We start from the raw sequence: 22,204 nt of genomic DNA on the forward strand, positions 1-22,204 counted from the left end.
TGAAGAACATATAAGGGAATGCATGCATCCTTCATTTATATGATGGCAGTAAGTAGAAGAATGTTACTATCAACATGTTTCCGCCATCGTCATAACACTTTGATGGCATGATCTTCTTTTTAGGCATCTCTTAATGGTATAGATAGATATGCACTCATACGTTAGTTCCAATAATCTTCCAAACGCAGCCTGGGGCTGAAAAATAACTATCGTTAATAGATATTGTTGCTGTGTGATATTCTACCATTAGGGTTTAAAGGCTCTTGTACAGATACGGTTTACTTTTTCAGTTAAGAATATTGCAAACCTTTTCAATTGGCAGACTTACCTCAAATTAAAAAAAGAAAGCTCTAGATTTCTGTGAATAATAAATACTGACTGCATGTTTGAAAACCCAAAGTGATGGGTTTTATACAATTATACAAAGAAGTATCTGTGTAATACTGGAGGTTATAATAATGCTCAGCCTGCTTCAACTGCCCCAAAGGTCAAGTCAAAGAATGAGATAGAACTGCTCTAGTAAATGCCGTGGTATAATGCCATCTGTCCTCCGCTGTGGATCTCCCTCTTTCCACTGGCAGCTAAGGCCCTTTTTAGGCAGTTAGGCTTTTTTGTGTCTCTGTAAAGTGGTGTTTTAGTGAAACTATAATAAGTGTTTTTAACTGCTTTAATCGTGTTCTTAATAAGATTGATATTTAATTCTTTTTTACTTTAGTAATTAATTATTTTGCTTGTTTGGGGAGGGGTTTTAGCTATTGTAAGTCAGAAACAACTCGGAGGCACACAACAACAACAACACCATCCTGAATCCCATATAGATAGAGAGATAGATAGATAGATATAAATGCTATATATATGGCTGTGCGTGTATATATGATATATGCTCCCTCTCTCCCTCTCTATACGTGTGTGCTCCAGTGATTCTGGAGCCCCCTTTCCCCTCCTCCTCCTCCTCCGTGGCTCTCGCCCACCTTCCCGGCCAGGAACCTCGTCAGGAGCGCCCCAAAACACGGCAAGGCAGACCCTTCCTTCCAAGCAGAGGCCTGAGGCCTGACTGAGGAAGCCACTGCCAGCCAACCAGCCCAGCAAGCTGTGAGTGACAGCGCCAGTGGACCAATGAGAGCCGCGGACGCCAACTGGACCCTCCCAGTCGAAGGAAGGGGCGGGAAGAGTGAAAGGTGAAGGGAAGGACCAATGGGAAAAAGAAGGAACTCTCTCAGCGCCGAAAGGGAAGGAAGGAAAGAAGCTTCTCCCCTCCCATTTGTGGGCGTGGCTTTAAAATACCCGAGCCAATAGTGAGCCGAAACGAGGGTGCGCGCTGGCCAATCAGCGGTGAGAGGCGTCCGCGCTGACCAATCCGCGGCGAGGGAGGTCCGCGCTGGCCAATCAGCGGCGAGGGAGGTTTGTTCTGGCCAATCATCGGCGAGGGAGGTTTGCTCTGGCCAATCAGCGGCGAGGGAGCGTGCCCCTCAACGGGTTTTCCTCCTCTCCCGGCGCATGCGCAGGACGTATAAGTTGACAAGGGGAGCCCAAATGACAATAGTGTAGTTTATAAGGAAGGGAGAAGCAGGTACTGCGGGTTCGGGCCAGTTCTGAGGACGACTGCTTTCGTCGCCATGACGGCGAACGAGGACCAGGAGGTGAGGCGGAAGGCCGTGAGCGTTCTCTCTAGGCCTTTCAGCGCTACTTTGAGTTAAAGCTGACCATAGAGTCGCACTGGAGGACCTAGATATTCCTAGAGAGGACCTATTTCAGAAGGAAGGAAGTCCACTCGTCCCTCCGTATTTGCTAGGCTCAGGGGCACAAGGCTCCTGTGAATGTGGGAAAACCGCAGATAGCAAAAACATTTTGAGAGGACACCTCTCTAGGAATCTCTGGGTCCTCTAGTGCAACTCTATGGTCGACATCTGCCAGACATTGACCATAGAGGTGGCTTTCCCTGTGAGGGGGATGATGGGGTGTGTTCTTTGGGTGGGGAAATCGCTTTGGAAAGTGGTTGTCATGTTTATGCATATCACGCTCTCTCCCCAGAACTGGGACTCAGAGGGGCTTTGCGATATTAAAAAGAACTACTAAATAAGTAATAAAGAAAAGCTTTATTTTTAACCCAGCTCCCTGTCAAGGAGACAATCAAGGCGGCGGCTTACAATTAAAAGGAAAGCATAATAATAATAATAATTATTATTATTATTATTTGTATCCCACCTTCCCTTTCAAGGATTGAGGCAGGTAACAGCACAGGTTAATACAAGAACAAAGCGTACATTTCCCAATATCCCAGTTATCCCCTCCCTCCCCCCCCTTAAACCTCCATTGAACACATTAACCATTAAAACAGTGCATTAAAATAATCGGAGACGGGCAAATGGGGCTACAGAGATGGTGGGTTCAGTTCAGTTTGGTGGCCAGATTTGTTATTCAGGAAAGGCCTACCGGAAGAGATCTGCCTTGACAGCCCTTGTAAAAGCTGTCTAAGCTGGTAATATGGTGGATCTCCTCCGGCCAGCTGTTCCATAATCGGGGAGCGGTCCTCTGGGTAGTTGCAGTCAACCTGGTCCTTATAGGTTGCAGTAGTGGATTGTACGAAAGGAGGCGATCCCATAGATAGGTTGGACCCAAGCCACGTAGGGCTTTAAAGGTCATTACCAACACCTTGTACTGCGCCCAGAAACTGATAGGCAGCCAGTGGAGCGATTTTAAGATAGGTGTCATGTGGTCACCTCTAGTTTTTCCAGTGACCAACTGGCTGCCATATTTTGAATCAACTGAAGTTTCCAGACTAGGCCCAAAGGTAGCCCCATGTAGAGCACAAGTACAAGTGCAGCTGTGTCTGGCATCTTCACAGAATGCTGACATGGAAGAGAGTGGGGTATATATACTGTTGGTTGAGAGGGAGCAATTTACATGTTCGTCTATGTATTGTTCTGCTACTGAGTGGCAAGGCAAATGAAAACCACCCAGGGTGAGGGGGACTTCCCAGCAGACAATAATAATAATAATAATAATATGCACCTCTCCCGCAGGATCAAGGCAGCTTCCAACATCAAATGAAATACGATATAAAATACAACATATGTTAAATACATTCTGTTACTTCCCTTCCCCCCCAACTATCCTATAATAAAGTATCATAAACAAGTAAAACAATTAAATTAACATTCAAACAGTCAAGCCTGTCAGAGACAAGGGGTCTGGGCAATTTGGGTAATCTCTATAATAGTCTGTATCCATGGATGACCAGATGGATTATTCAAGGAAGGCCTGTCAGAAGAGATCCGTCTTGACAGCCCTTTTGAAGATGTCAAGATTGGTGATATTCCGGATCTCCTCCAAAAGGTCATTCCATAATTTGGGAGCGACCGATGAGAAGGCCCTCTGGGTAACTGCTGTCAACCTGGTCTTTATTGGTATCATGGCTTTTTAAACAGAGAATTTTGTACCAGAGGCAGGAAGAACATGGAAAGAATAGGGATAGATTCCTTCACCATGAAAGAAAAGGATTTCAACATGTTTCAAAAAACTTTTATTCAAAACTGTCAATATACACAGGTCAGATAAGCCACGTGTAAAACATTTTGAACAGTCTAGAGACAGCTTGAAAGCTTCTTCCAAAACATATCCAGGGATGATATTTTCTTTCACCACAATCCATTTTTATGATTTTCTTTTTACAGATCTATGTTTTTTTAACATGCTGGGAGTACGGTAGCTGTTGAGATAGGTTAAACTGGTGTCTTGCTTCCTCTCTGCTTTGCTGTTTCTACATGCTCTTGGAGTGACTCTTTACCTTGCCTGTCATAGGCAGTCAAACATCTACACTAGAATCAGCTACAAGAGACTCTTAACTCTTTCCTAACTCAAGCTTTATTGCATTGTTTTCTTCAGGTATGCTGCTGTAACATTGGTACTGAAAATCTGTGTTTCCTTCACCATCCTTCCAGTACTAGTACTGCTAAAAAAAACCTTCCAGATAGACTGAGGAAAGGAAGAGAAAAGTTAAGGCTGCATGGGCATAAATAGACTTCGTAAAAAGGAGTTTATCAGAGGCTTTGTTAATTTAGGTATGCCTGTACTTTGTAGGAGGAGAAACAAGTACAAGCTTTTAGTAACTGCATCAAAGTCAGTGATGTAACAAGATTCTGTAGGAACCATTTGTCAAAACTGAACTTTTAATGTATATTAGGACTGAAGTGATTTCAGTGGGGTTAGAGTGATAACTGAAGAAATGTATTGCTTATAGTTTTATATTTAGTATGTTCTTTCTGTTTTGTATCTCACAAAATACATTTTGGTTACATCCCTTTGATCATGATCCTCATAAGATTCTCATGTTTAACGCTGTTTGAAAAGAACCCCGCTACTTCTAATCATAAAATTGTGAAATTAATTCAGAAATTAATATTGAAAAGGAGTGCAAGACATATAGTGCAAGACATACAGTGCAAGACATTAGTGCAAAAAGGAGCCACCAAGAACAAAAATAAACACTGCTGGTTGTGAGCTAAATTTAATGTTAGACTCACTGAAATTAATTGGATTTATTACTTCATTTCAATGGCTCTGATTCAGACTAATATTAGATTTAGCACTATGTCTCCCCAGCACTTCCCTTCAATATTACCCTTATGATTGTCTTTTGGCTTTTAAAGATTTTTTTCCTGCTTATATTTTAAAGTTTTGCCTATTTTCTCATTCTTTCTTTCAGATGGAGTTAGAAGCATTACGATCAATTTATGAAGGTGATGAGTGTTTTAGGGAACTTAGCCCAATTTCATTTCAATATAGGGTGAGTTTATAACAAATAATCTATATTAACTAAAAGTCTTCAGGTCCTGATTTCCACAAAGAGATTTGAATATATCTATGGGTGCTTTCAGATAGAGCCTTTATTGTGCAACTCTCTGCCTCGCTTACATAAATGTACAAGTGATACAAATGAGGTATTCTTCAGTTTGGAACCTTCACTTTCCCCATTGTTTCTTTTGTGTATTTTCCATTGTTTCCCACTAGGGAAAAAAGTGTTAACAAAGAAAATATTGAACAACTCTATAATGCCCTTTTGTTTTGTAGTTGCTTTCCACCTGATAATGTTCCAAGATAGTCCATATTTCAATTATAAGTGCAAAAATACATTGAACTATTATGGAAAGTGAAGGATTAGTGCTTAAGGTAAGACATTAGAATAGTGTGTACCAGACAGATTGTGAGTTGTCTATGGTCCAAAACACACTGCAGACATAATCCAGTTTGAGACTGCTTTAACTGCCCCGGCTCAGTGCTAGGGAATTCCAGGAACTGTAGTTTTGTCAGACATTTAGCCTTCTCTGTCAGAGAGCTCTGGCGCCACAATAAGCTACAATTCCCAGAATTCCCTAGCACTGAGCCAGGACAGTTAAAGCAGTCTCAAACTGGAATATTTCTACAGTGTGTTTTGCACTTATGTCAGTAGACCAGATGACACAGGACACTTCAAAGAAACTAGTTAGATACTTATTTCTTGACTGTGATATAAGTCAAAGGCTCTTTTTCATCCTGGAGAGAAGTGACCAGTGGGGTCCCACAGGGCTCTGTCCTGGGCCCAGTGCTATTCAACATCTTCATCAATAACTTGGATGACAGAATTGGGGGCATACTCATCAAATTTGCAGATGACACCAAATTAGGAAGAATAGCTAATACTCCAGAGGACAGGATCAAAATTCAAAATGACCTGAATAGACTAAAAATCTGAGCCAAAGCTAACAAAATGAAATTCACCACGGAGAAATGTAAGGTACTGCACTTAGGGCAGAAAAATAAAATGCACAGATATAGGATAGGGGACACCTGGCTGAACGAGACTACATGTGAAAGGGATCTAGGAATCCAAGTAGACCACAAGTTGAACATGAGTCAATAGTGTGATGCAGCAGCTAAAAAGGCCAATGCAATTTTAGGTTGCATCAATAAAAGTATAGTGTCTAGATCAAGGGAAGTAATAGTGCCACTCTATTCTGCTTTGGTCAAGCCCCACCTGGAATACTGTGTCCAGTTCTGGGCACCACAATTCAAAAAGATTGAGAAACTGGAGCACGTCGAAAGGAGCGTGAGTACAATGGTGAAGGGTCTGGAAACCATGTCCTATTAGGAACGACTTAGGGAGCTGGGAATGTTTAACCTGAAGAAAAGAAGGTTAAGAGGTGATATGATAGCCCTGTTTAAATATTTGAAGGGATGTCATATTCAGGAAGGAGTAAGCTTGTTTTCTGCTGCTCCAGAGACTAGGACCCAGAACAATGGATGCAAGCTCCAGGAAAAGAGATTCCACCTCAACATTAGGAGGAACTTCCTGACAGTAAGGGCTGTTCGACAGTGAAACACACTCCTTTGGAGTGTAGTGGAGTCTCACTCCTGGAGGTCTTTAAGCAGAGGCTGGATGGCCATCTGTCGGGTATGCTTTGACTGAGATTTCCTGCATGGCAGGGGGTTGGATTGGATGGCCCTTGTGGTCCAACTCTACGATTCTATGATTCTAAGAGCTGACCCAAGTCTCAAGATTATACTCTTTCCAAGTACCAAACATCTAACCCAATGCAGTATGGCTACGTCTGTACCCGATAGCCCTCACTCCTCACTTCAAAACGGAGTTGAAAACCATCCTGTTCAGAGAAGCCTTCCCAGGCATTGCATAATTGTCGCTTACTATCTGATGTTCTTTTGTTGCCTGTTTATCGAACCATTTCCTGTACAGTACTGTATTGCTATGTATTGTATATGTATTATCCTACTTGAGAGTATGTATTTTCCCTGGAAGAAGATTAACCTTCCATTTTGAAGCCAAGCCCTCCCTCCAGTCCATCTGCCTTGGTCCACGCCTTGGAGGTAGAGAGGAACTGCTGGACCTCTTACCCTTTCCCGCCACCACTCCCTTCTCCTTCTGTGTCATGTCTTTTTAGATTGTAAGCCCGAGGGCAGGGAACCGTCTAACTAAAAAGATTGCATGTACAGCGCTGTGTAAATTTACAGCGCTTCATAAATAAAGGTTAATAATAATAATAATAATAATAATAATTCCCCTTCTGAAGTTAGTAGGTTTAGGGAAACAGCTGGTATACAAAAAAACTGGTACACCCTACGTCATTTTTTATAAGAGAAGGAGGGGCGAGAACATTTGTAAACCATTTATTTGATTTCTTCTCATACCTGTTTCAGAAATTAGAGTTGTTACCTTTTAGGTTCATAGTTATGCTAATTATCTTTTATGCCCTTCGAGATCTTTAAACAGAGGCTGGATGGCCATCTGTCAGGAATGCTTGGACTGTGATTTCCTGCATGGCAGGGGGTTGGACTGGATGGCCCTTGTGGTCTCTTCCAACTCTAGGATTCTATGAGTTAAAGTTTTAAAAAGTAAAAACACCAAAAAGAATCTTTAGTTTTAGGCATCAAACTTCTGAAATTAGCCACATTTATTTTCAGTGGAAAGCATGAAATTTATCTGTTCAGGCCTATTCTTCTTAATCAACCTTCTACTGCAAGAAAAGAAATGGATACATATTTCTTTGGAATTGATGTGTTGGCTGTAGTACACAGGTCTTTTCTGGTAGTTTTATAGATTCATACAAAGTATATATTTTCATTTATGCAGCTAGATTTGAAGTCTTCCCATCTGTAAAACACAAATCTATTTGAAAATTATTTTTTAAAGTTACAGTAACTTTTCAATATTTATTACCTTTGTTGAAAAAGGAAATCTGTGATTTTTAGGATTCCTACACAATCATGATTATGATTTTTTTTTTTAGATAGGTGAAAATGGAGATCCTAAAGCGTTCCTGATAGAAATATCATGGCCAGAAACATACCCCCAAACATCTCCAGCCATATCTATGGATGCATTCTTCAACAATGCCATGTAAGCAGCCCAGTTCTAAAGTCTTAAACCTGAACTTCCTAATGAAATCACTATGTTTTCCATATGTTGCTATACAGATGTTTTGTGATCTTTCCTAGATCCTCAGTTGTAAAGCAAAGTATATTGAATAAATTAATGGAAGAAGTTGAAGTTAACCTTGGGACCTCTATGACATACACCATTTTTGAATATGCCAAAGACAATAAGGAGTTATTAATGGAAAATCAACCTGTTAATACTGTGGTAAGTTTATGACATCAGTTGTTATCTACCTTACAAAATGAATGTTTTTCTCAATACAGTATTAAGAAGCTGGTATTAGTTGTATTACCATTGAAATAAACATTCTTAGGCTTAATCCACACTGCAGAAATAATCCAGGCTCAGAACTATGGAATTCTGAGAATTCTAGTTTGTTGTGACACCATAGCACTCTGACAGAAAAGGCTAAATGTCTCACAAAACTACATATCCCAACATTTCATAACATTGAGTTATATCAATTAAAGCGGTGTCCATCTAAATTACTTCTCCAGTGCGGGTACAGCCTTAGAAATTTTTGCATTTTTTTAAAAGCCATTGTGACATAGTGGTTTGATTATTAGACTACGACTCTGAAGACCAGGGTTTGAATCCTGGCTTAGCCCTGAAAACCACTGTATGACCTTGGGCAAGCCACACACTCTCAGCCTCAGAGGATGGCCATGGCAAACCCCCTCTGAAGAAACCTGCCAAGAAATCTCCATGAAAGGTTCACTTTAGAGTCGCCATAAGTCAGAAATAACTTGAAGGCACACAAAAACAGCAGCAAAATAAATGAATATAATAAAGTGACTATTTATTGTTGAGATTAAAATTACCAGCTGTTATGCCAAATATCATGCCTTATATTGTCAATGGGGATAATGATTACTTGCAGCTTTCGTTCCCATTATGTACCAAATTGCAAATGAGCTGTTTTCAAAAAAACCAACTGTGATTGGAAATCTGAAGCTGTTAATACTGACTAAATCAAAACTGTAGGAAACTAAATTAAATTGCTAACTTAAATTGCCACTACTTTAAAAAATTCTTCCTGACAAATTACATTCTTTAGACAGCATTGAACAACTGCATCTCAACTGGACATTCTGATGTTGCACAACCAAGTAAGAAAAAAGAGAAAAAAGAACAATTGTCAAAAACACAAAAACGAAAGCTAGCAGACAAAACAGGTTTGTATAGTGCACAATATACTTTAATTTATCTGCACAGAATTTAAGAAGTATTTATCAGAGTACATGTTAAGTTTAATATTGTACATTTGTACAGAACTTGTATTTTAGTGCTTGACTAGCCTGTGGAAGGGGAAGACTTTCTCTTAGGTGGGAATGAATTCGTGGGTTTCACTCAGTTTAACCCAGGCCTCTCCCTCTGCTCCTCCAGCATTATGGCTCTGTCTGTCTCCCACTTGTTTTTATCTGTGGTTGAACAAAGTCATATTTGGAATTGTTACTGCTTTGCCACAACTTGGATGGTGTGGCATTGGGCTGGATCCACTTTTGGGGGGCTGCAGGGACTGTGTGCTCTTCATTATTCTTTTTGGGAGGGAATCTCCTTAAGGGACCCTGGCATGCAGATATCCAAAGTAGGGCATGCCTTACTTCTAGGTAGCATTGCACCCAAATAGATTCCATGGCTGTTACTTCAGGTTATCCCAGCAGGCAGCCTGGGGGCAGGGTACCATTGGATGACATGCAGATTATTTTATCACTGGATCCATGCCTCATGCCAGGCCAACATTACACAGTTTTTATTAATAAATTTTGTGGACTTTTGATCTCTGTATGTGGCTTCCTTTGCTTGTGCTGACTTCTGACTGCTAGGATTGTAAGCTAATTTTAACAGTAGACCTTGGATTTTTACAAACTATGAAAGAACAGGCTAAGCAAAGTGTTGAAAGATCAAGGTATAGCTGAGTGGTGATTGTAGTCAAGTTTTGGGGATACGTCTAAGTTGATCAACTGTTCAGAATAATGTTGGCTACTTTGAGTCCCATTTGGGAGTAAGACAGGCTACAATTATTATTTTTTAAATGAAATATAATTGTTTTAAAATCAGAAATTTGAAAATTAAAATCATTTTTATGATGTTATTGTTTTGGATAGATTCCAAAGGGGAGCTTCCTCGAGGATGGAATTGGGTTGATGTAATCAAGGTAACATAGGTGACAGTTTAAAATATTTAATGTATATATTTTCAAGAGATTTTAGCAGTGGCTAATCACTCTCTCTCTCTCTCTCTGTGTGTGTGTGTGTGTCTTTATATTTCGGGCACAAATAACATTTGGATTATCTTCTTGTGTTTAAGTAGCATGTAAGTATTTAAATTAAAGTCTTTCTGAATTGTAGAGTTTGTCTTGAAATACCTTTTTCTGAGCAAGCGTATCTGGCTAGCTTTCTGCTTTATATCAGTTATTTGGGCATTTTTAAAAAACTGGTGTTATGAAATTCTTATGAAACTTTCTTATGAAATTCAGAAGTAGTGACTAATCTTTTCATGTCTCGTAACAGACTAGGACACATTAGAACCATTTCAGTACTCCTTATAAACAGATGTCATAATCAGAACATTTGTTTAAAATAAATTTATACAACTGTAACTGTAACCAAAAGAGTTGAAGTGGAAACCTACGACTTCCATCTCTTTGAAAGCTTGCATTTTTGACTGTATTTATACATCATTCACTGGGTATAATATAAAATGATGATTTGCAAAGCTAAAAGACCTATCACAATAGTTTCTACAGAATCTTAGGGCCAAAACAGACAGTCCATTTAAACTGGCTTTGCACTGGCTTGGGGCATGGCATTTAGATGTGCCACACCCCCAAGCTGAACAACTACCATGCCAGCAATTACACACTTGGGCACATGGCATTTTGATGCCACTTGCCCTGGAGCCAGTGAAAAACTGGCTCTAGAGGCAAATGGGTGGATTTTTTCCTGTTTGACACAGCCCAAATCCAGCCTAAAAGGGGCGGCTCCAAGCTGCCCCTTTTTGGCTGTCTGTTTCGGCCCTTGTTAAAGTTATCCCCAGACAATGGATGACATTCCAGACACTTACAGGAGTATGGTTTTACAACAGTTTGGAAGAAAAACATTTCTAGTTTGCTCACAGAAAACTGCTTCCATCCAGTTTTGAGAAACCCCTTCCTTCCCATTCACCACAGTCTACTGCATTTAGCAGGATCACCTGGCTTTTGTGTTTATATAGCATTTGAGCCCCCCACCCCCACTCCACCAAAAAACCCACCCTGTTTGGGAAGCATTTGCTGGCTGTTTCTGCAAGCCAGTTGCATATCCCTAAATCTCAATCCAGTTAATTTTCAGAGCAAAGCTCTATTCAGGAAAAGAGATTCCACCTCAACATTAGGAAAAACTTCCTGATCGTAAGAGCAGTTTGACAGTGGTGAGTGGTGGAGTTGCCTTCTTTGGAGGTTTTTAAACAGAGGCTGTTGAGGGTGCTATGATTCTGTGTTCCTGCATGGCAGGGGGTTAGACTGGATGGCCCTTATGGTCTCTTCAAACTCTATGACTCTATGATTCAGTTATTTGCCCAAAGATATGAGGGCTAAATGGATTGGAATGAGGAAATGGTTACATTTATACATGCCATCCTCAGAAGACTTCCACTTAACTGAAGGTTACCCAGCAGTGTCAGAGAATTTTCAGCATTCTACACAAAGGTCTGCAGACAGATTTGTAAGGTTTTGGCTAAATGTGATTACAGAGCTCCTTTGATTTGGAAACATAATAAGGCCAGATTTCCAGTTACCGGAAGTCTATAACCACATTCATCTAAACACAGCTTTTTACAAAGCCTTCTGTAGACCTTTGTGCAGAACACACAAAGCTCCCTGAACACTGTTGAGTGCATGAGGGTGTTTGGGAGGCTAGGTTTACATGCATGCCCATGTTCCCGCCTCCCATTTAGCATTCCAGGCATTCAGATGAACACTTGAACAGGGCTTTTGCCTTGCTTCTTCCTTCACATAAAGAAATTTTAAAGCTGTATGATTTTAAAGCAACTTGTGGATCTCCAGATTTTGATTGATTGATTGATTTTATACCCCGTCTTTCTCCCAAAATGGTATTCAAGTTGACTATCCCTGGTGGCTAGCCAGTGGTCCCTCACCATTGACTATCTGGTCTAGACTATCTGGTCTAGAATTGCAGTCACCTGGAATGCCATGAGCTATCCATCCATGCTTTAAATGATTCTAACCAATGCTATAGTTGTAGCCCACATTTTCAGAGTTTGCTATGTGAAGCAGCTTCATATATGCTTTGGTCAGACCTCACCTGGAATATTATGTCCAGTTCTGGGTACCACAATTCAAGAAGGAGGTTGACAAGCTGGAGTGTGTCCAAAGAAAGGCGACCAAAATGGTGAAAGATCTGGAAACCATGTCTTATGAAGAGTAGCTTAGGGAGCTGGGTATATTTAACCTGAAAAAGAGAAGGTTAAGGGATGACAAGATAGCCTGCAGAGATTAGGACATAGAGTTATTGATTCAAGCTACATAAAAAGATTCCACTTAAACATTAGGAAGAACCTCTTGATGGTAAGAGTTGCTTGACAGTGGAACATGCTGTCTTGAAGAGCGGTAGAGTCTCTCTCTTCAGAGTTTTTTAAACAGAGTCTGGACGGCCAGCTGTTAGGAATACTTTGATTCAGTGGTGATTGCGAGTGTGAGTGAGACCAGCCATGAGCCAGCTAAGCAAATGTGGGAGGTGGAAGGGGCATACATGCTTGCTCCTCTTTCTCTGCTGTCTCCTTCAGCCGAGAGAGCCAGGGCAGCAGAGAAGGGGTGGGTGCCGGCAGCAACACTGCGCCCCCCACACACACACAGCAGGATGAGGGCCCAACCAAGTGTCACCTCATCAGGTGTCATCTGGTGTGTTCTGTATCCCCCTGCACACCTTTAGTGACGCCACTGCTTTGATTGTGTATTCCTGCACATCAGGGGGTTGGACTGGATGGCCTTGTCTTTTCCAACTCTTATGATTTATAATTCTGTGACCAACTCTGTCAGAGTTAGCATGAAATCTGTTTTTACGCCCCATTAATGATTTGTGCTAAAGGCAGAATACTGGTATTATCAGTCTCATATGTTTGCCATTAAGGAATGTTAAAAGTTAACAAGAGGAGAATACTTGTTTCCACAAGCTACTTTGTCTGATGTATCATGATTTTACTTTTTTTCCCCAAAAAACCTGCCTGTTTTTTTGATCTTATGAAAGTGCAGTATAAAGTGTAGTAGCTAAATATATTAGCATTCAAATTAGTAATAAATTTTGTACATATTCCTCTGAAGGATGTGCAGTAGAGCACTGGTTACTTGTCAGAAAATTACCCAGTTGGTTTCACTGGTTCTTCTATGTCACTGTTCTCCCTGAATTGCACCAAGAAAAACAGTAAATATATGTATTTTTGTCTTTTTACAGCTAAGCAAAACAGGCTCCAAGGATGATGAATAAGAGGACTTTGATATAGGAAAATGTTAACTACAGTGCAATGCAGTCAGCCTCCTTTGTCTCTTTTATCACTTTTTATAAAATGATAGTTCCTGACATGCATAAATGTACAAAAGTGTACTGATCAACAGGGATATTTTCCTGGTTTTTATTACTTCATAACACACATTTGCCTTTTAGGAAAGTGTGCTGAAGATGGTGTCATTCTCATTGGTTGTCACTAAATTTTACATATAATAATATACACTTTAAGTTTATATTAATTCACTAGCTGTTCTAAATCACTGAAATCTTTCATGGTGAATCAGCGAAAGCGGACATGAAGAATGTTTGTCTCTTCAGATACTGTTGGATGCATCTTCCATTGCCCCATTAGCTACAGTTGATGAAAGTTCAGTCTAACAGCATCTTAGTGATACAGGTGTCTCATCCATGATCCAAGAACATAGTTAATTTAGAATTCCTGTCCTTCTAGAAAAGGTCATACCTCTTAATAACAGTCATTTTTATTATGTTCTCATGTTTGCCTTTAGACTCTCAGGGAGTAATTCCCAAACTTGTATCCTTAGATATTATTGGACTACAATTCCCAGAATTCATGAACACTGAGCATGCTCACTGAAGTTCTAGGAACTGAAATCCAACAACATCTGGAAATTCAAATTTGGGGACCACTGCTCCAAAGGATTAACAGCTTTGTATTATATTTAATTCTTGCTTAATGATTTCTGTGTAATATCATGTACCATTGATTTCTTATCCATCTGTTTGGTTTTGTGAAGTATCAATATAAGTGTATTGTCCTAGGCTAAAGTTACAAAAAAAAATTCAAGAAGCTTGAGCCATTGTATTTTTTTTAAAAAAAAAAAAAGGTGTTTTACAGCCCAATCCTTGTATTCAACAATGAAATAACATAGCTTTTCTTCTGTAATATTGTCATTATCTGTTACACATCACTTGTGATACAGAAAACAAAACTATACCATTATACACTAAAGGGGAGCAATGTTTACATCCATTTTCATGGCAACTCTGCCACTACCCTACTCTTCACAATGATGTGTAGTAATGCCCTCATCCCACCCCAAGATTGTTGAAGCACAAGCAAGAAAATTGCAGCACTCTCCAGCTCAAGCCTGTAATGCAATGGACAGCAGGGTTCTTTCAGGCAGGTGCCACCTTATGTTCCAGGCCTCTTTTTGGCCAGTGGTTGAATCTTCTGGCAGCCTACATAGTAGCAGAATTGCAGTTTTAATCCTTCTTCGAAAGAAACTCAGTCGAAAGAAAAAAATATTATTCTATTGACATAGCAGGTAACACATAAACTAGTGAGCAACAGGTGGGCATGCTCTTAGGTATACCCTAAGAAAAATGTAATCAGTGACCATAGACTTAGTAAAAATGAGATCTGATGTTCAATTCTAGATAAAATGTCTATGTAGAAAAAAGATGGAAGATCTATGAACATAGGAAAACCAGAGACAGGGCAGAGTCCTGATCAATTGGAATAAATGATTCGTGAAACAATGCTGTGTTTATTTGTTTCACAATGCCTGTCATTTTGACAAGGCCCCTTCATCTTTCCCATGATCCTTCAATTCCTATTTCAGCAACCATTTTCCATACACCTATTGTTCCATTACTTGGCTTATTATCACACTAACAGGAGAGGGCAGGTGGATAGTGAATTGGCTAGGATATATCCTATTGTTCTTGCTAGTCTGGTAATGGCAACAAATCCTCAACCGTTGTCATTTGTTAAATTATGGGGAAGAAAGGGGCTCTTCACAAAACTCACAGATGCCTGTCACTGATCCATCCAGTTGTAGTCAGATCTCTTGCAGGTATAATCCAGTCTGCCCTTAAAGGAAATGCCACACTTTCTGTGACTGCTGTTGCTGGAGATCAGAAATCTTACAAGTTACAGTATCATTCATCTGTCTCTAAAAATTAACTTTAAATGTAAGATTTTCTAAACGAAATGGATAACAGAGCCAACAGCTAACAAATGCCATGCTCTGTAGTCTATAACACACTAACTAGAAAGTAAGCACCAGTTAAGACAGCTGAACTTAACCCAAGTATAGGGTTTTACCATATAAAAATCTGTGATTAAGATGTTACTGTCACACAAATACATTTCCTTCATTGAAAATGTGTATGTTGTAGTTCATGCTTATCCTTCTCAAAAGGTAGCATGGAACTAGCTCTTGGTGCTGTTTTTATTTCAGTTTCCATTGTTTTCTTCTCTTGGAAATATAGGAATTGACCTAAGTTTTCTTGTATTTATTAATGGATAAAGGGATGGAGGTAACCATTCCACCAAATGAGTAGATATAATGGAACTTATATGGATGTGCTGTCTTGTGTCTGAAAGTTCTCTTTACCAGATAAATAGTAACAGAACATAAGATGCCTTAATGCCATCTATTTTTTATTGTTGACCAGAGGAGTTTAAATAAATATCTATTTATCTTCTGTGTTGTATATTTATTTACATTTAGAAGTTAAATACAAATGGCACACTGTAGCAAAATTTAAATTTTAACCGCATATTTCACAACGTCTCAGACTTTCGTATTAAGGTAACTGGGTTTTAAAAGTACTTTAAATAGCTAAACAGAGTATATGTTTGTATAGCATTAAACATGAATATCTCAGAAATCAGTTATTACTTTTAATAATTAATATTTTTAATAATTCTGACTAGCTGGAGAAATCACCCAGTGTACCAAACTCTCCCAGTAGAATAAAAACATGAAGAGATAGGTTCTAGGAGATGGTCAAGAATAAGAGAGGCAGAGAGTAAACAAAAGGCAAAGGTTTACCTTTGACAAGGTGGTCTAGTTGTGTTTCACTGTAGGGTGCACTGCTCATCTCCATTACTAAGCAGGGGGAGCCAGCATTGTCAAAGATGACTTTGTGGTGATGTGGCTAAATGCCTAGGCCCATCAAAGTGGTACCTATTTCTCTATTTTGACAAGCTTTCAAACTGCTGGGTTGGCAGAAGCTGGGACTAGTGATGGAAACTCACTCTGTCATGCAGCACCTGAGTCTCAAACTGCCAACCTGCCAATCTTGAAATTGTGAGTCAGCGTCTTAACTGCTGAGCCACTCCATCCCTCTGAGAGTAAACATTAAGAGGACAGAATCAAAATAAGAGCACAGTTATACAGTGGGCCCTTGTTCCCTGTGGATAACAAAATCTGTGGATGCTCAAGTTCCATTAAATACAATGGCAGAGCAAATGATGCCCTTTATATAAAATGGCAAAATCAAGGTGTGCTATTAGGAATTTATACTTTTTTTGAATATTTTCAAGCCGTGGATGCTTGAATCTGTGGATAAAAAATCCATGGATAAGAAGGGCCAACTGTAAATTAAAAAGATGTAAAACCATGGGTTTGGTGGGAGTTCATTTGTTTTTGGTAAGAATTTAAAAGTGAGAGGGTTTGAGTAGTGCTGAGGATTATTATCCATATTCTAGGAGACTAATGGATGGGGGGGGAATGAGCATTACAACAGCAGACACATGTAATATAAAGAAGGAAAATGGAAAATAGTCCAGGGTAAGTGTAGCAGGGAAAGTGCAGACAGATCCCCCTTCATGTCAAAAGAGATTTCTTAATTTACCCTATGGCAGTGAGAAGTTACACAGTTCCTTGGGTTTTGAACAGCAAAATCTTAAAAATCTATACTAGCAAAATAAATCTTGTGGGCACCTAAAATGAACCAATGAATTTCTCTCAATGGGGGTTTAGGATTAGGAGGGGTAGCTTACATTAGCGTAATGAGTACCAGCTACATTGAATATGTGTATGTGGCTTCAAGTTGTTGACTTATGGTGATCCCATGAATTTCATTGGGGTTTTCATAAGCAAGGAATACACACTGCCAGTTCCTTCCTCAGAAATATAACCTACAGGACTGAGTTGGCAATCTCCCATCCAAGTGCTAACTTGAGCTGACCCTGCTTAGCTTCCAAGATCAGATGGGATCTGATGCCTTTAGGGTATTTTCCTATATGCACTTTTCTCCGAAGATCCAAACCAAAAGCAACACAAGACAGGTTTAAAAATAAAAGACTGAAGTAAAAAAGCATGATCAGGCAGCTCTTTTAATTACAGTGGTGCCTCGGGTTACGAAATTAATTCGTTCCGCGGCTAATTTCGTAACCCGAAAAACCTTCGTAAGCCGAATTGCCATAGGCGCTAATGGGGAAAAAAGCCGCGGCTCTGCCGCGGCTCCATTTAAAACAGCGCCGGAGTTTTTTCGTAACCCGAAAAAACTTTCGTAACCCGAAACAATAAATCCCTATGGGATTTATTCGTATCCCGAAAAATTCGTAACCTGGGTATTTCGTATCCCGAGGTACCACTGTATTTTATATACCGTATATACTCATGTATAAGTTGACCTCATGTATAAGTCGAGGGCAGTTTTTGGATCCAAAATCATGGATTTTGATATGACCCGTGGATAAGTCAAGGGGCAAACACTGGAGAATGTTACAAAAGATCTAAAGTGGGGGGGGGAACAAAGCACCACTTCCCTCCCTATATCTCACTCTCTGGACCTCTCCCAAGCATCAGTCTCAGCATGGAAAAGGGGAAACAAACCTCAGTGTACACACACACACACACACACCCTCCCCTTACCAAAAGCATCTCCAAGGCACATGGCTTGCGAAAAGGAGGACAGACCCCACTGTCTCTCTGCTTGTCACCCCCAGAACTCCCAAGACTCATGGCTTTCAGAAATAGAGGACAGGGCTTTCTCTCTTTCTCAAACCCAGGACTCCAAGGCTCATAGTTAGCAGAAACGGAGGACAAACCTTTCTCTCTCTCTCCTTCTCACCCCCAGCACTTCCAGGCAAAACGGGGTACAAACCTGGGCATACTTACTATGTGTCCCTTTCCTTAGCAGCAGCTTGTTAGTTCTGGCTCGGCAGGAAGGCTGAGAGCCTGGGAAACAGACACACACACACAGAGGAGGAGAGGAGAGCCGGCGCCGGGGCTTCAAACAGGGAGCCGTTACAAGGCTACAGAGAAAGGTGGGCACTTCTTTCACAAAATTTATTAGCATTAACTCATTGACCCTTCCATAAATCTACCCAGGATTTTGGAGTTCATGTTGGGGCATAAATTTTTCGACTTATAGTCGAGTATATACGGTACATGCTTTTTATTTTAATACTTAGCCTTTCAGAATTTCTGTAGCTTTAAAAAGCAAGTAAGAAAATACTGGAAAACATAGAGGCAGCCGTATTGATCATACAGTGAAACATCAAATACACAAAACAGTGGCACTTCCAAATGGCATGCTTTTGTTCAATAGTTCCTCAAAGGAGAGGGAACCTTGTTGCTAGTTTTTTTTAAGAAGAAAAATTTAGTTACCATGACAATTTAGCTGAATAGACCAGTTGGGAGAAAACAAACAAGCTGGAATTGCTTGTTCTCTGTTGCTGGGGCTTGACATGAAGTCTGATTTGCTAAGATCTTGAAGGAAGACATTGAAAGGTAGGGTGTCTTTTATACTCTTCAGTATGTAAAGGGGTATTGTAGCACCTTTGAGACTGAGAAAGAAGTTTGTAGTGTTAACTTTTCATAAACAGTTACATCAGATGCAACTCAGTCTGTAAAAGCTTATACTACAAACTTCTTTCTGTCTCAAAAGGTGCTACACAGCTACAATATCCCTATGCATGTTGATCCAAACTAATGCTGTGATACCTCTGTATACTCTTCAGACCAACTGACTGATCCTTAATTACATAATGCACCATTTATATATTGCCTTGACAATTTCCAGTATATGCTGGAAAAAATTGCAGCAAAAATATTTCAGTTGTGTGCTTTTTATTGGGAAAATGTGTAAGCAGAGGTGGTTTCAACTGACATACTTCAGTACAGGTGCCAGAATTCACTCTGTTATGGCTGTAAATCATTTTAGAGTCAAATTCAGAGATAGCTGACTCTGGAATATCAGTAAGCAAAAGGTCCATGTAACACCTTTGAGAGGGTTATCTAAACTGTAAATTCACTATCATGATGTAAACCATGGTCCAAAACACACTTCTGAAATAATCCAGTTTGAGAATGCTTTAAGTGCCCTTGCTCAATGCTAGGGAATTCTGGAAACAGTAGTTTTGTGAGATATTAAGCCTTCTTTGTCAGAGTTCTGGAACCACAATAAAGTACAACTCCCAGGATTCCCTAGCACTGAGCCAGGGCAGTGGTCTCAAACTGGATTATTTCTGCAGTATGTTTGGGACCCATGTCTGTGTGGTTGGTTCCATATTACACCAGGGTAATTTATCCTAAAAATGAAAAAACAAACACCATCTTTTGGTTTAATATAACAAACAGTGGGTGGAGCTGTATCTCCAAAAGCAAGTTTTTTTGATTTCAGATAAAAACACCCACATATACTAGCGACGTAGACTCGAGTTGATTGACTTGGACTCAAGTTGGACTCAACTTGCTTCAATTAATCAACTCAGACTTGACTCAGCAGTAGATGAGTCAATGACATGGCTCAAGACTTGTAGCAACCGACTTACCGGCCTAAGGCCTATTCAGCAACCTGCCCCTTCTATACATCAGAAAAGCTTTAGAAGGATCCTTCTGTTTCAACACACACACACACGCACCACCACCACCACCACCACCACCATTTTTCCTGTTAAAGTTGTCTCCACACTTAAAACTCAACTTGAGACTGCGTGGCGGCGCAGTGGCGCAGGGCGCAATGGGCGCGCGCGCCCATTCAATTGAATGGGACGTGCCGCCCCTTGCGCCCCGCGGCTTGAGCGCGTATGCTCAAGGCCGCGTATGGCGCGGGCGCGCTGTACATTACAGCTGTGTACTAGCTCAAAACATGGATACATTGGTAAATACTTTTTGTACGATAACTACCACCGTAAATAAACGCTACTACAGCATAATTTCACTAGTCATCCCACTCCATATCATATCACTAGTTCAGCAGAAATGTTAAAATTAAACAGGGATTTTAATACCACCAACATATATAAGCAAGTCCTCACTCAAGACATTCCACCAGAGTTTCAACAACTTTCACCCCACCATCAACAACAGCCTGGAACTATCTACTGAACAAGTTCATTTTCTGTACACCAAAGTACAGCTACAAAATGGAGATAAAATCACACTATATCACAAACCCACAGACCGCTACACATTCTTACAAGCCTCCAGCGTTCACCCTGAACACGCCACTAGATCCATAGTCTACAGCCAAGCCCTCCGATACAATTGCATCTGCTCAGACCCACAAGACAGGGATGCCAAACTCAAGGAATTATAACAAGCATTCCTCAAACTACATTACCCACCATATGAAGTGAAAAAACAAACAAACAAGGCAAGACATACCCAGGACTGATCTATTACAGAACAAACTGAAGTGGGAAAACCACAGAACCCCATTAGTTGTCACATACAGCTCTGAACTGGGACATCTCAGGTGCATCATCAATGAACTACAACCCATTCTAGACAATAATGCCACTCTTTCAAGGGCTCTTGGTGGCAGACCTTTACTTGCCTACAGACAGCTCTAAACTTCAAACAGGTACTCACCCTATAGGACAACACATGAAGCTGATGGTGACACCGTTACTAGGCCTTGCCACAAACCAAGATGCCAACTCTGCCCACATATTTATCCAGGAAATGTCATCACATGACCTAATGGTATCACCCACAATATTAGGGGGGAGCCTTCACATGCTCATCCTCCAATGTGATCTATGCTATATTGTGTTAGCAATGCCATTCAGCACTCTACATTGGACAAACAGGTCAGTCCCTGCACCAAAGGATAAATGGACATAAATCAGACATTAAGAATGGGAATACACAAAACCCGGTGGCAGAACATTTCAATCTCCCAGGGCATTCCATCTCAGACCTCAAAACAGCAGTCCTTGAACAAAAGAACTACAAAAGTAGAGTGGAAAGAACAACAGCAGAACTGGAATTCATCCACAAACTACAGTCCCTTAGCAATGGACTGAACAAAGGTAATGGTTTCCTGACATGCTACACACACTTCAACACTATCTGATCTCATCTTCATGGGAGTGCCCTACATTCATCTATTCCCCTCACCCCAGGCTAGTCCCACTGCAAAACTGGATCTGCCACTTCATCTCCATGCACAAAGACCAGTTTCCTATGTCTTTGAGCACTAACGACCATCGTTAAAACCAGACCTGCAACTTCATTTCCATACACAAAGGGTTTGTAATGTGAATTGACATCCTCACATACCAATTGACATCCTCACATACCAGTATATGTCTGGACCTGGCTTCCATTCCACCAAATGCTCAGGAAGTAGACTGAAGTCTATGGCGGGTTACACACCACCATTAAAGTACAGAGTCAGTCCGTACTAGGGTTAGGAAGGTGCGGTACCCCCCTAACCCTAGTGCGGACTGAGTCCATACAAAATGGCGGCTCCCCTTCCACATGGGGGCCGCCATGATGACGTCACGACGTTGTCGGTCCGCGCCAGGGTGCTTAGTGCGCCCTTTCCGTGGACCAGGAAGGAGCTCCGTTTCGGAGCTCCTTCCTGGTTTGCGGCGCTGCTTTGCATCGCTGGGCGCAGCCTTCAGATGGCTGCGCCCAGTGATGCAAGGGAGAAAGGGGCCAAGCGGCCCCTTTCTCCTTCTCCCCGCCGCCGCAGGGTGTCCTTGGGGCTTGAAGCCCCAAGGACATCCCTTTTCAGGCTGCAGGGAAGCGGCATTTTGCTGCTTCCCCGCAGC

General features: G+C 40.8%; 4 protein-coding genes across 8 annotated transcripts in view; 2 read left to right on the plus strand and 2 right to left on the minus strand.

Annotated features, from left to right (window-relative positions):
- Positions 1–1,125, minus strand: part of TRAPPC11 (trafficking protein particle complex subunit 11) — a 39,498-nt gene extending 38,373 nt beyond the window's left edge. For all 3 annotated transcript variants that reach the window (XR_006103981.1, XM_042467224.1, XM_042467223.1), the window contains exon 1: positions 972–1,125. The gene's annotated coding sequence lies outside the window, so the exon portion shown is untranslated. The remainder of the gene's footprint in view (positions 1–971) is intronic.
- The window catches only part of STOX2 (storkhead box 2), a 337,882-nt gene that overhangs the window by 232,718 nt on the left and 82,960 nt on the right, over positions 1–22,204 (minus strand). The gene's annotated exons all lie outside the window — the stretch shown is intronic.
- RWDD4 (RWD domain containing 4) lies at positions 1,484–15,888 on the plus strand. 2 transcript variants are annotated; one of them, XM_042467233.1, is made up of 8 exons: positions 1,484–1,640; positions 4,706–4,786; positions 7,782–7,891; positions 7,990–8,134; positions 8,988–9,105; positions 10,039–10,088; positions 10,241–10,246; positions 13,381–15,888. In XM_042467233.1, exons 1-7 carry the CDS (start codon positions 1,617–1,619, stop codon positions 10,241–10,243), a joined length of 531 nt encoding a protein of 176 aa, XP_042323167.1. In that variant the 5' UTR covers positions 1,484–1,616; the 3' UTR covers positions 10,244–10,246; positions 13,381–15,888. The 2 variants fall into 2 exon arrangements, with proteins under 2 accessions (XP_042323167.1, XP_042323166.1); XM_042467232.1 differs by having other exon boundaries at positions 10,244–10,246.
- Positions 18,852–22,204, plus strand: part of LOC121930632 — a 63,145-nt gene continuing 59,792 nt past the window's right edge. Inside the window, exon 1 of one of the 2 annotated variants that reach the window (XM_042467219.1) lies at positions 18,852–18,929. The gene's annotated coding sequence lies outside the window, so the exon portion shown is untranslated. The remainder of the gene's footprint in view (positions 18,930–22,204) is intronic. The other variant, XM_042467220.1, reaches the window with a different exon arrangement.

This window comes from Sceloporus undulatus, chromosome 5, assembly GCF_019175285.1.
Source record: "Sceloporus undulatus isolate JIND9_A2432 ecotype Alabama chromosome 5, SceUnd_v1.1, whole genome shotgun sequence".
Taxonomy (NCBI): domain Eukaryota; kingdom Metazoa; phylum Chordata; class Lepidosauria; order Squamata; family Phrynosomatidae; genus Sceloporus; species Sceloporus undulatus.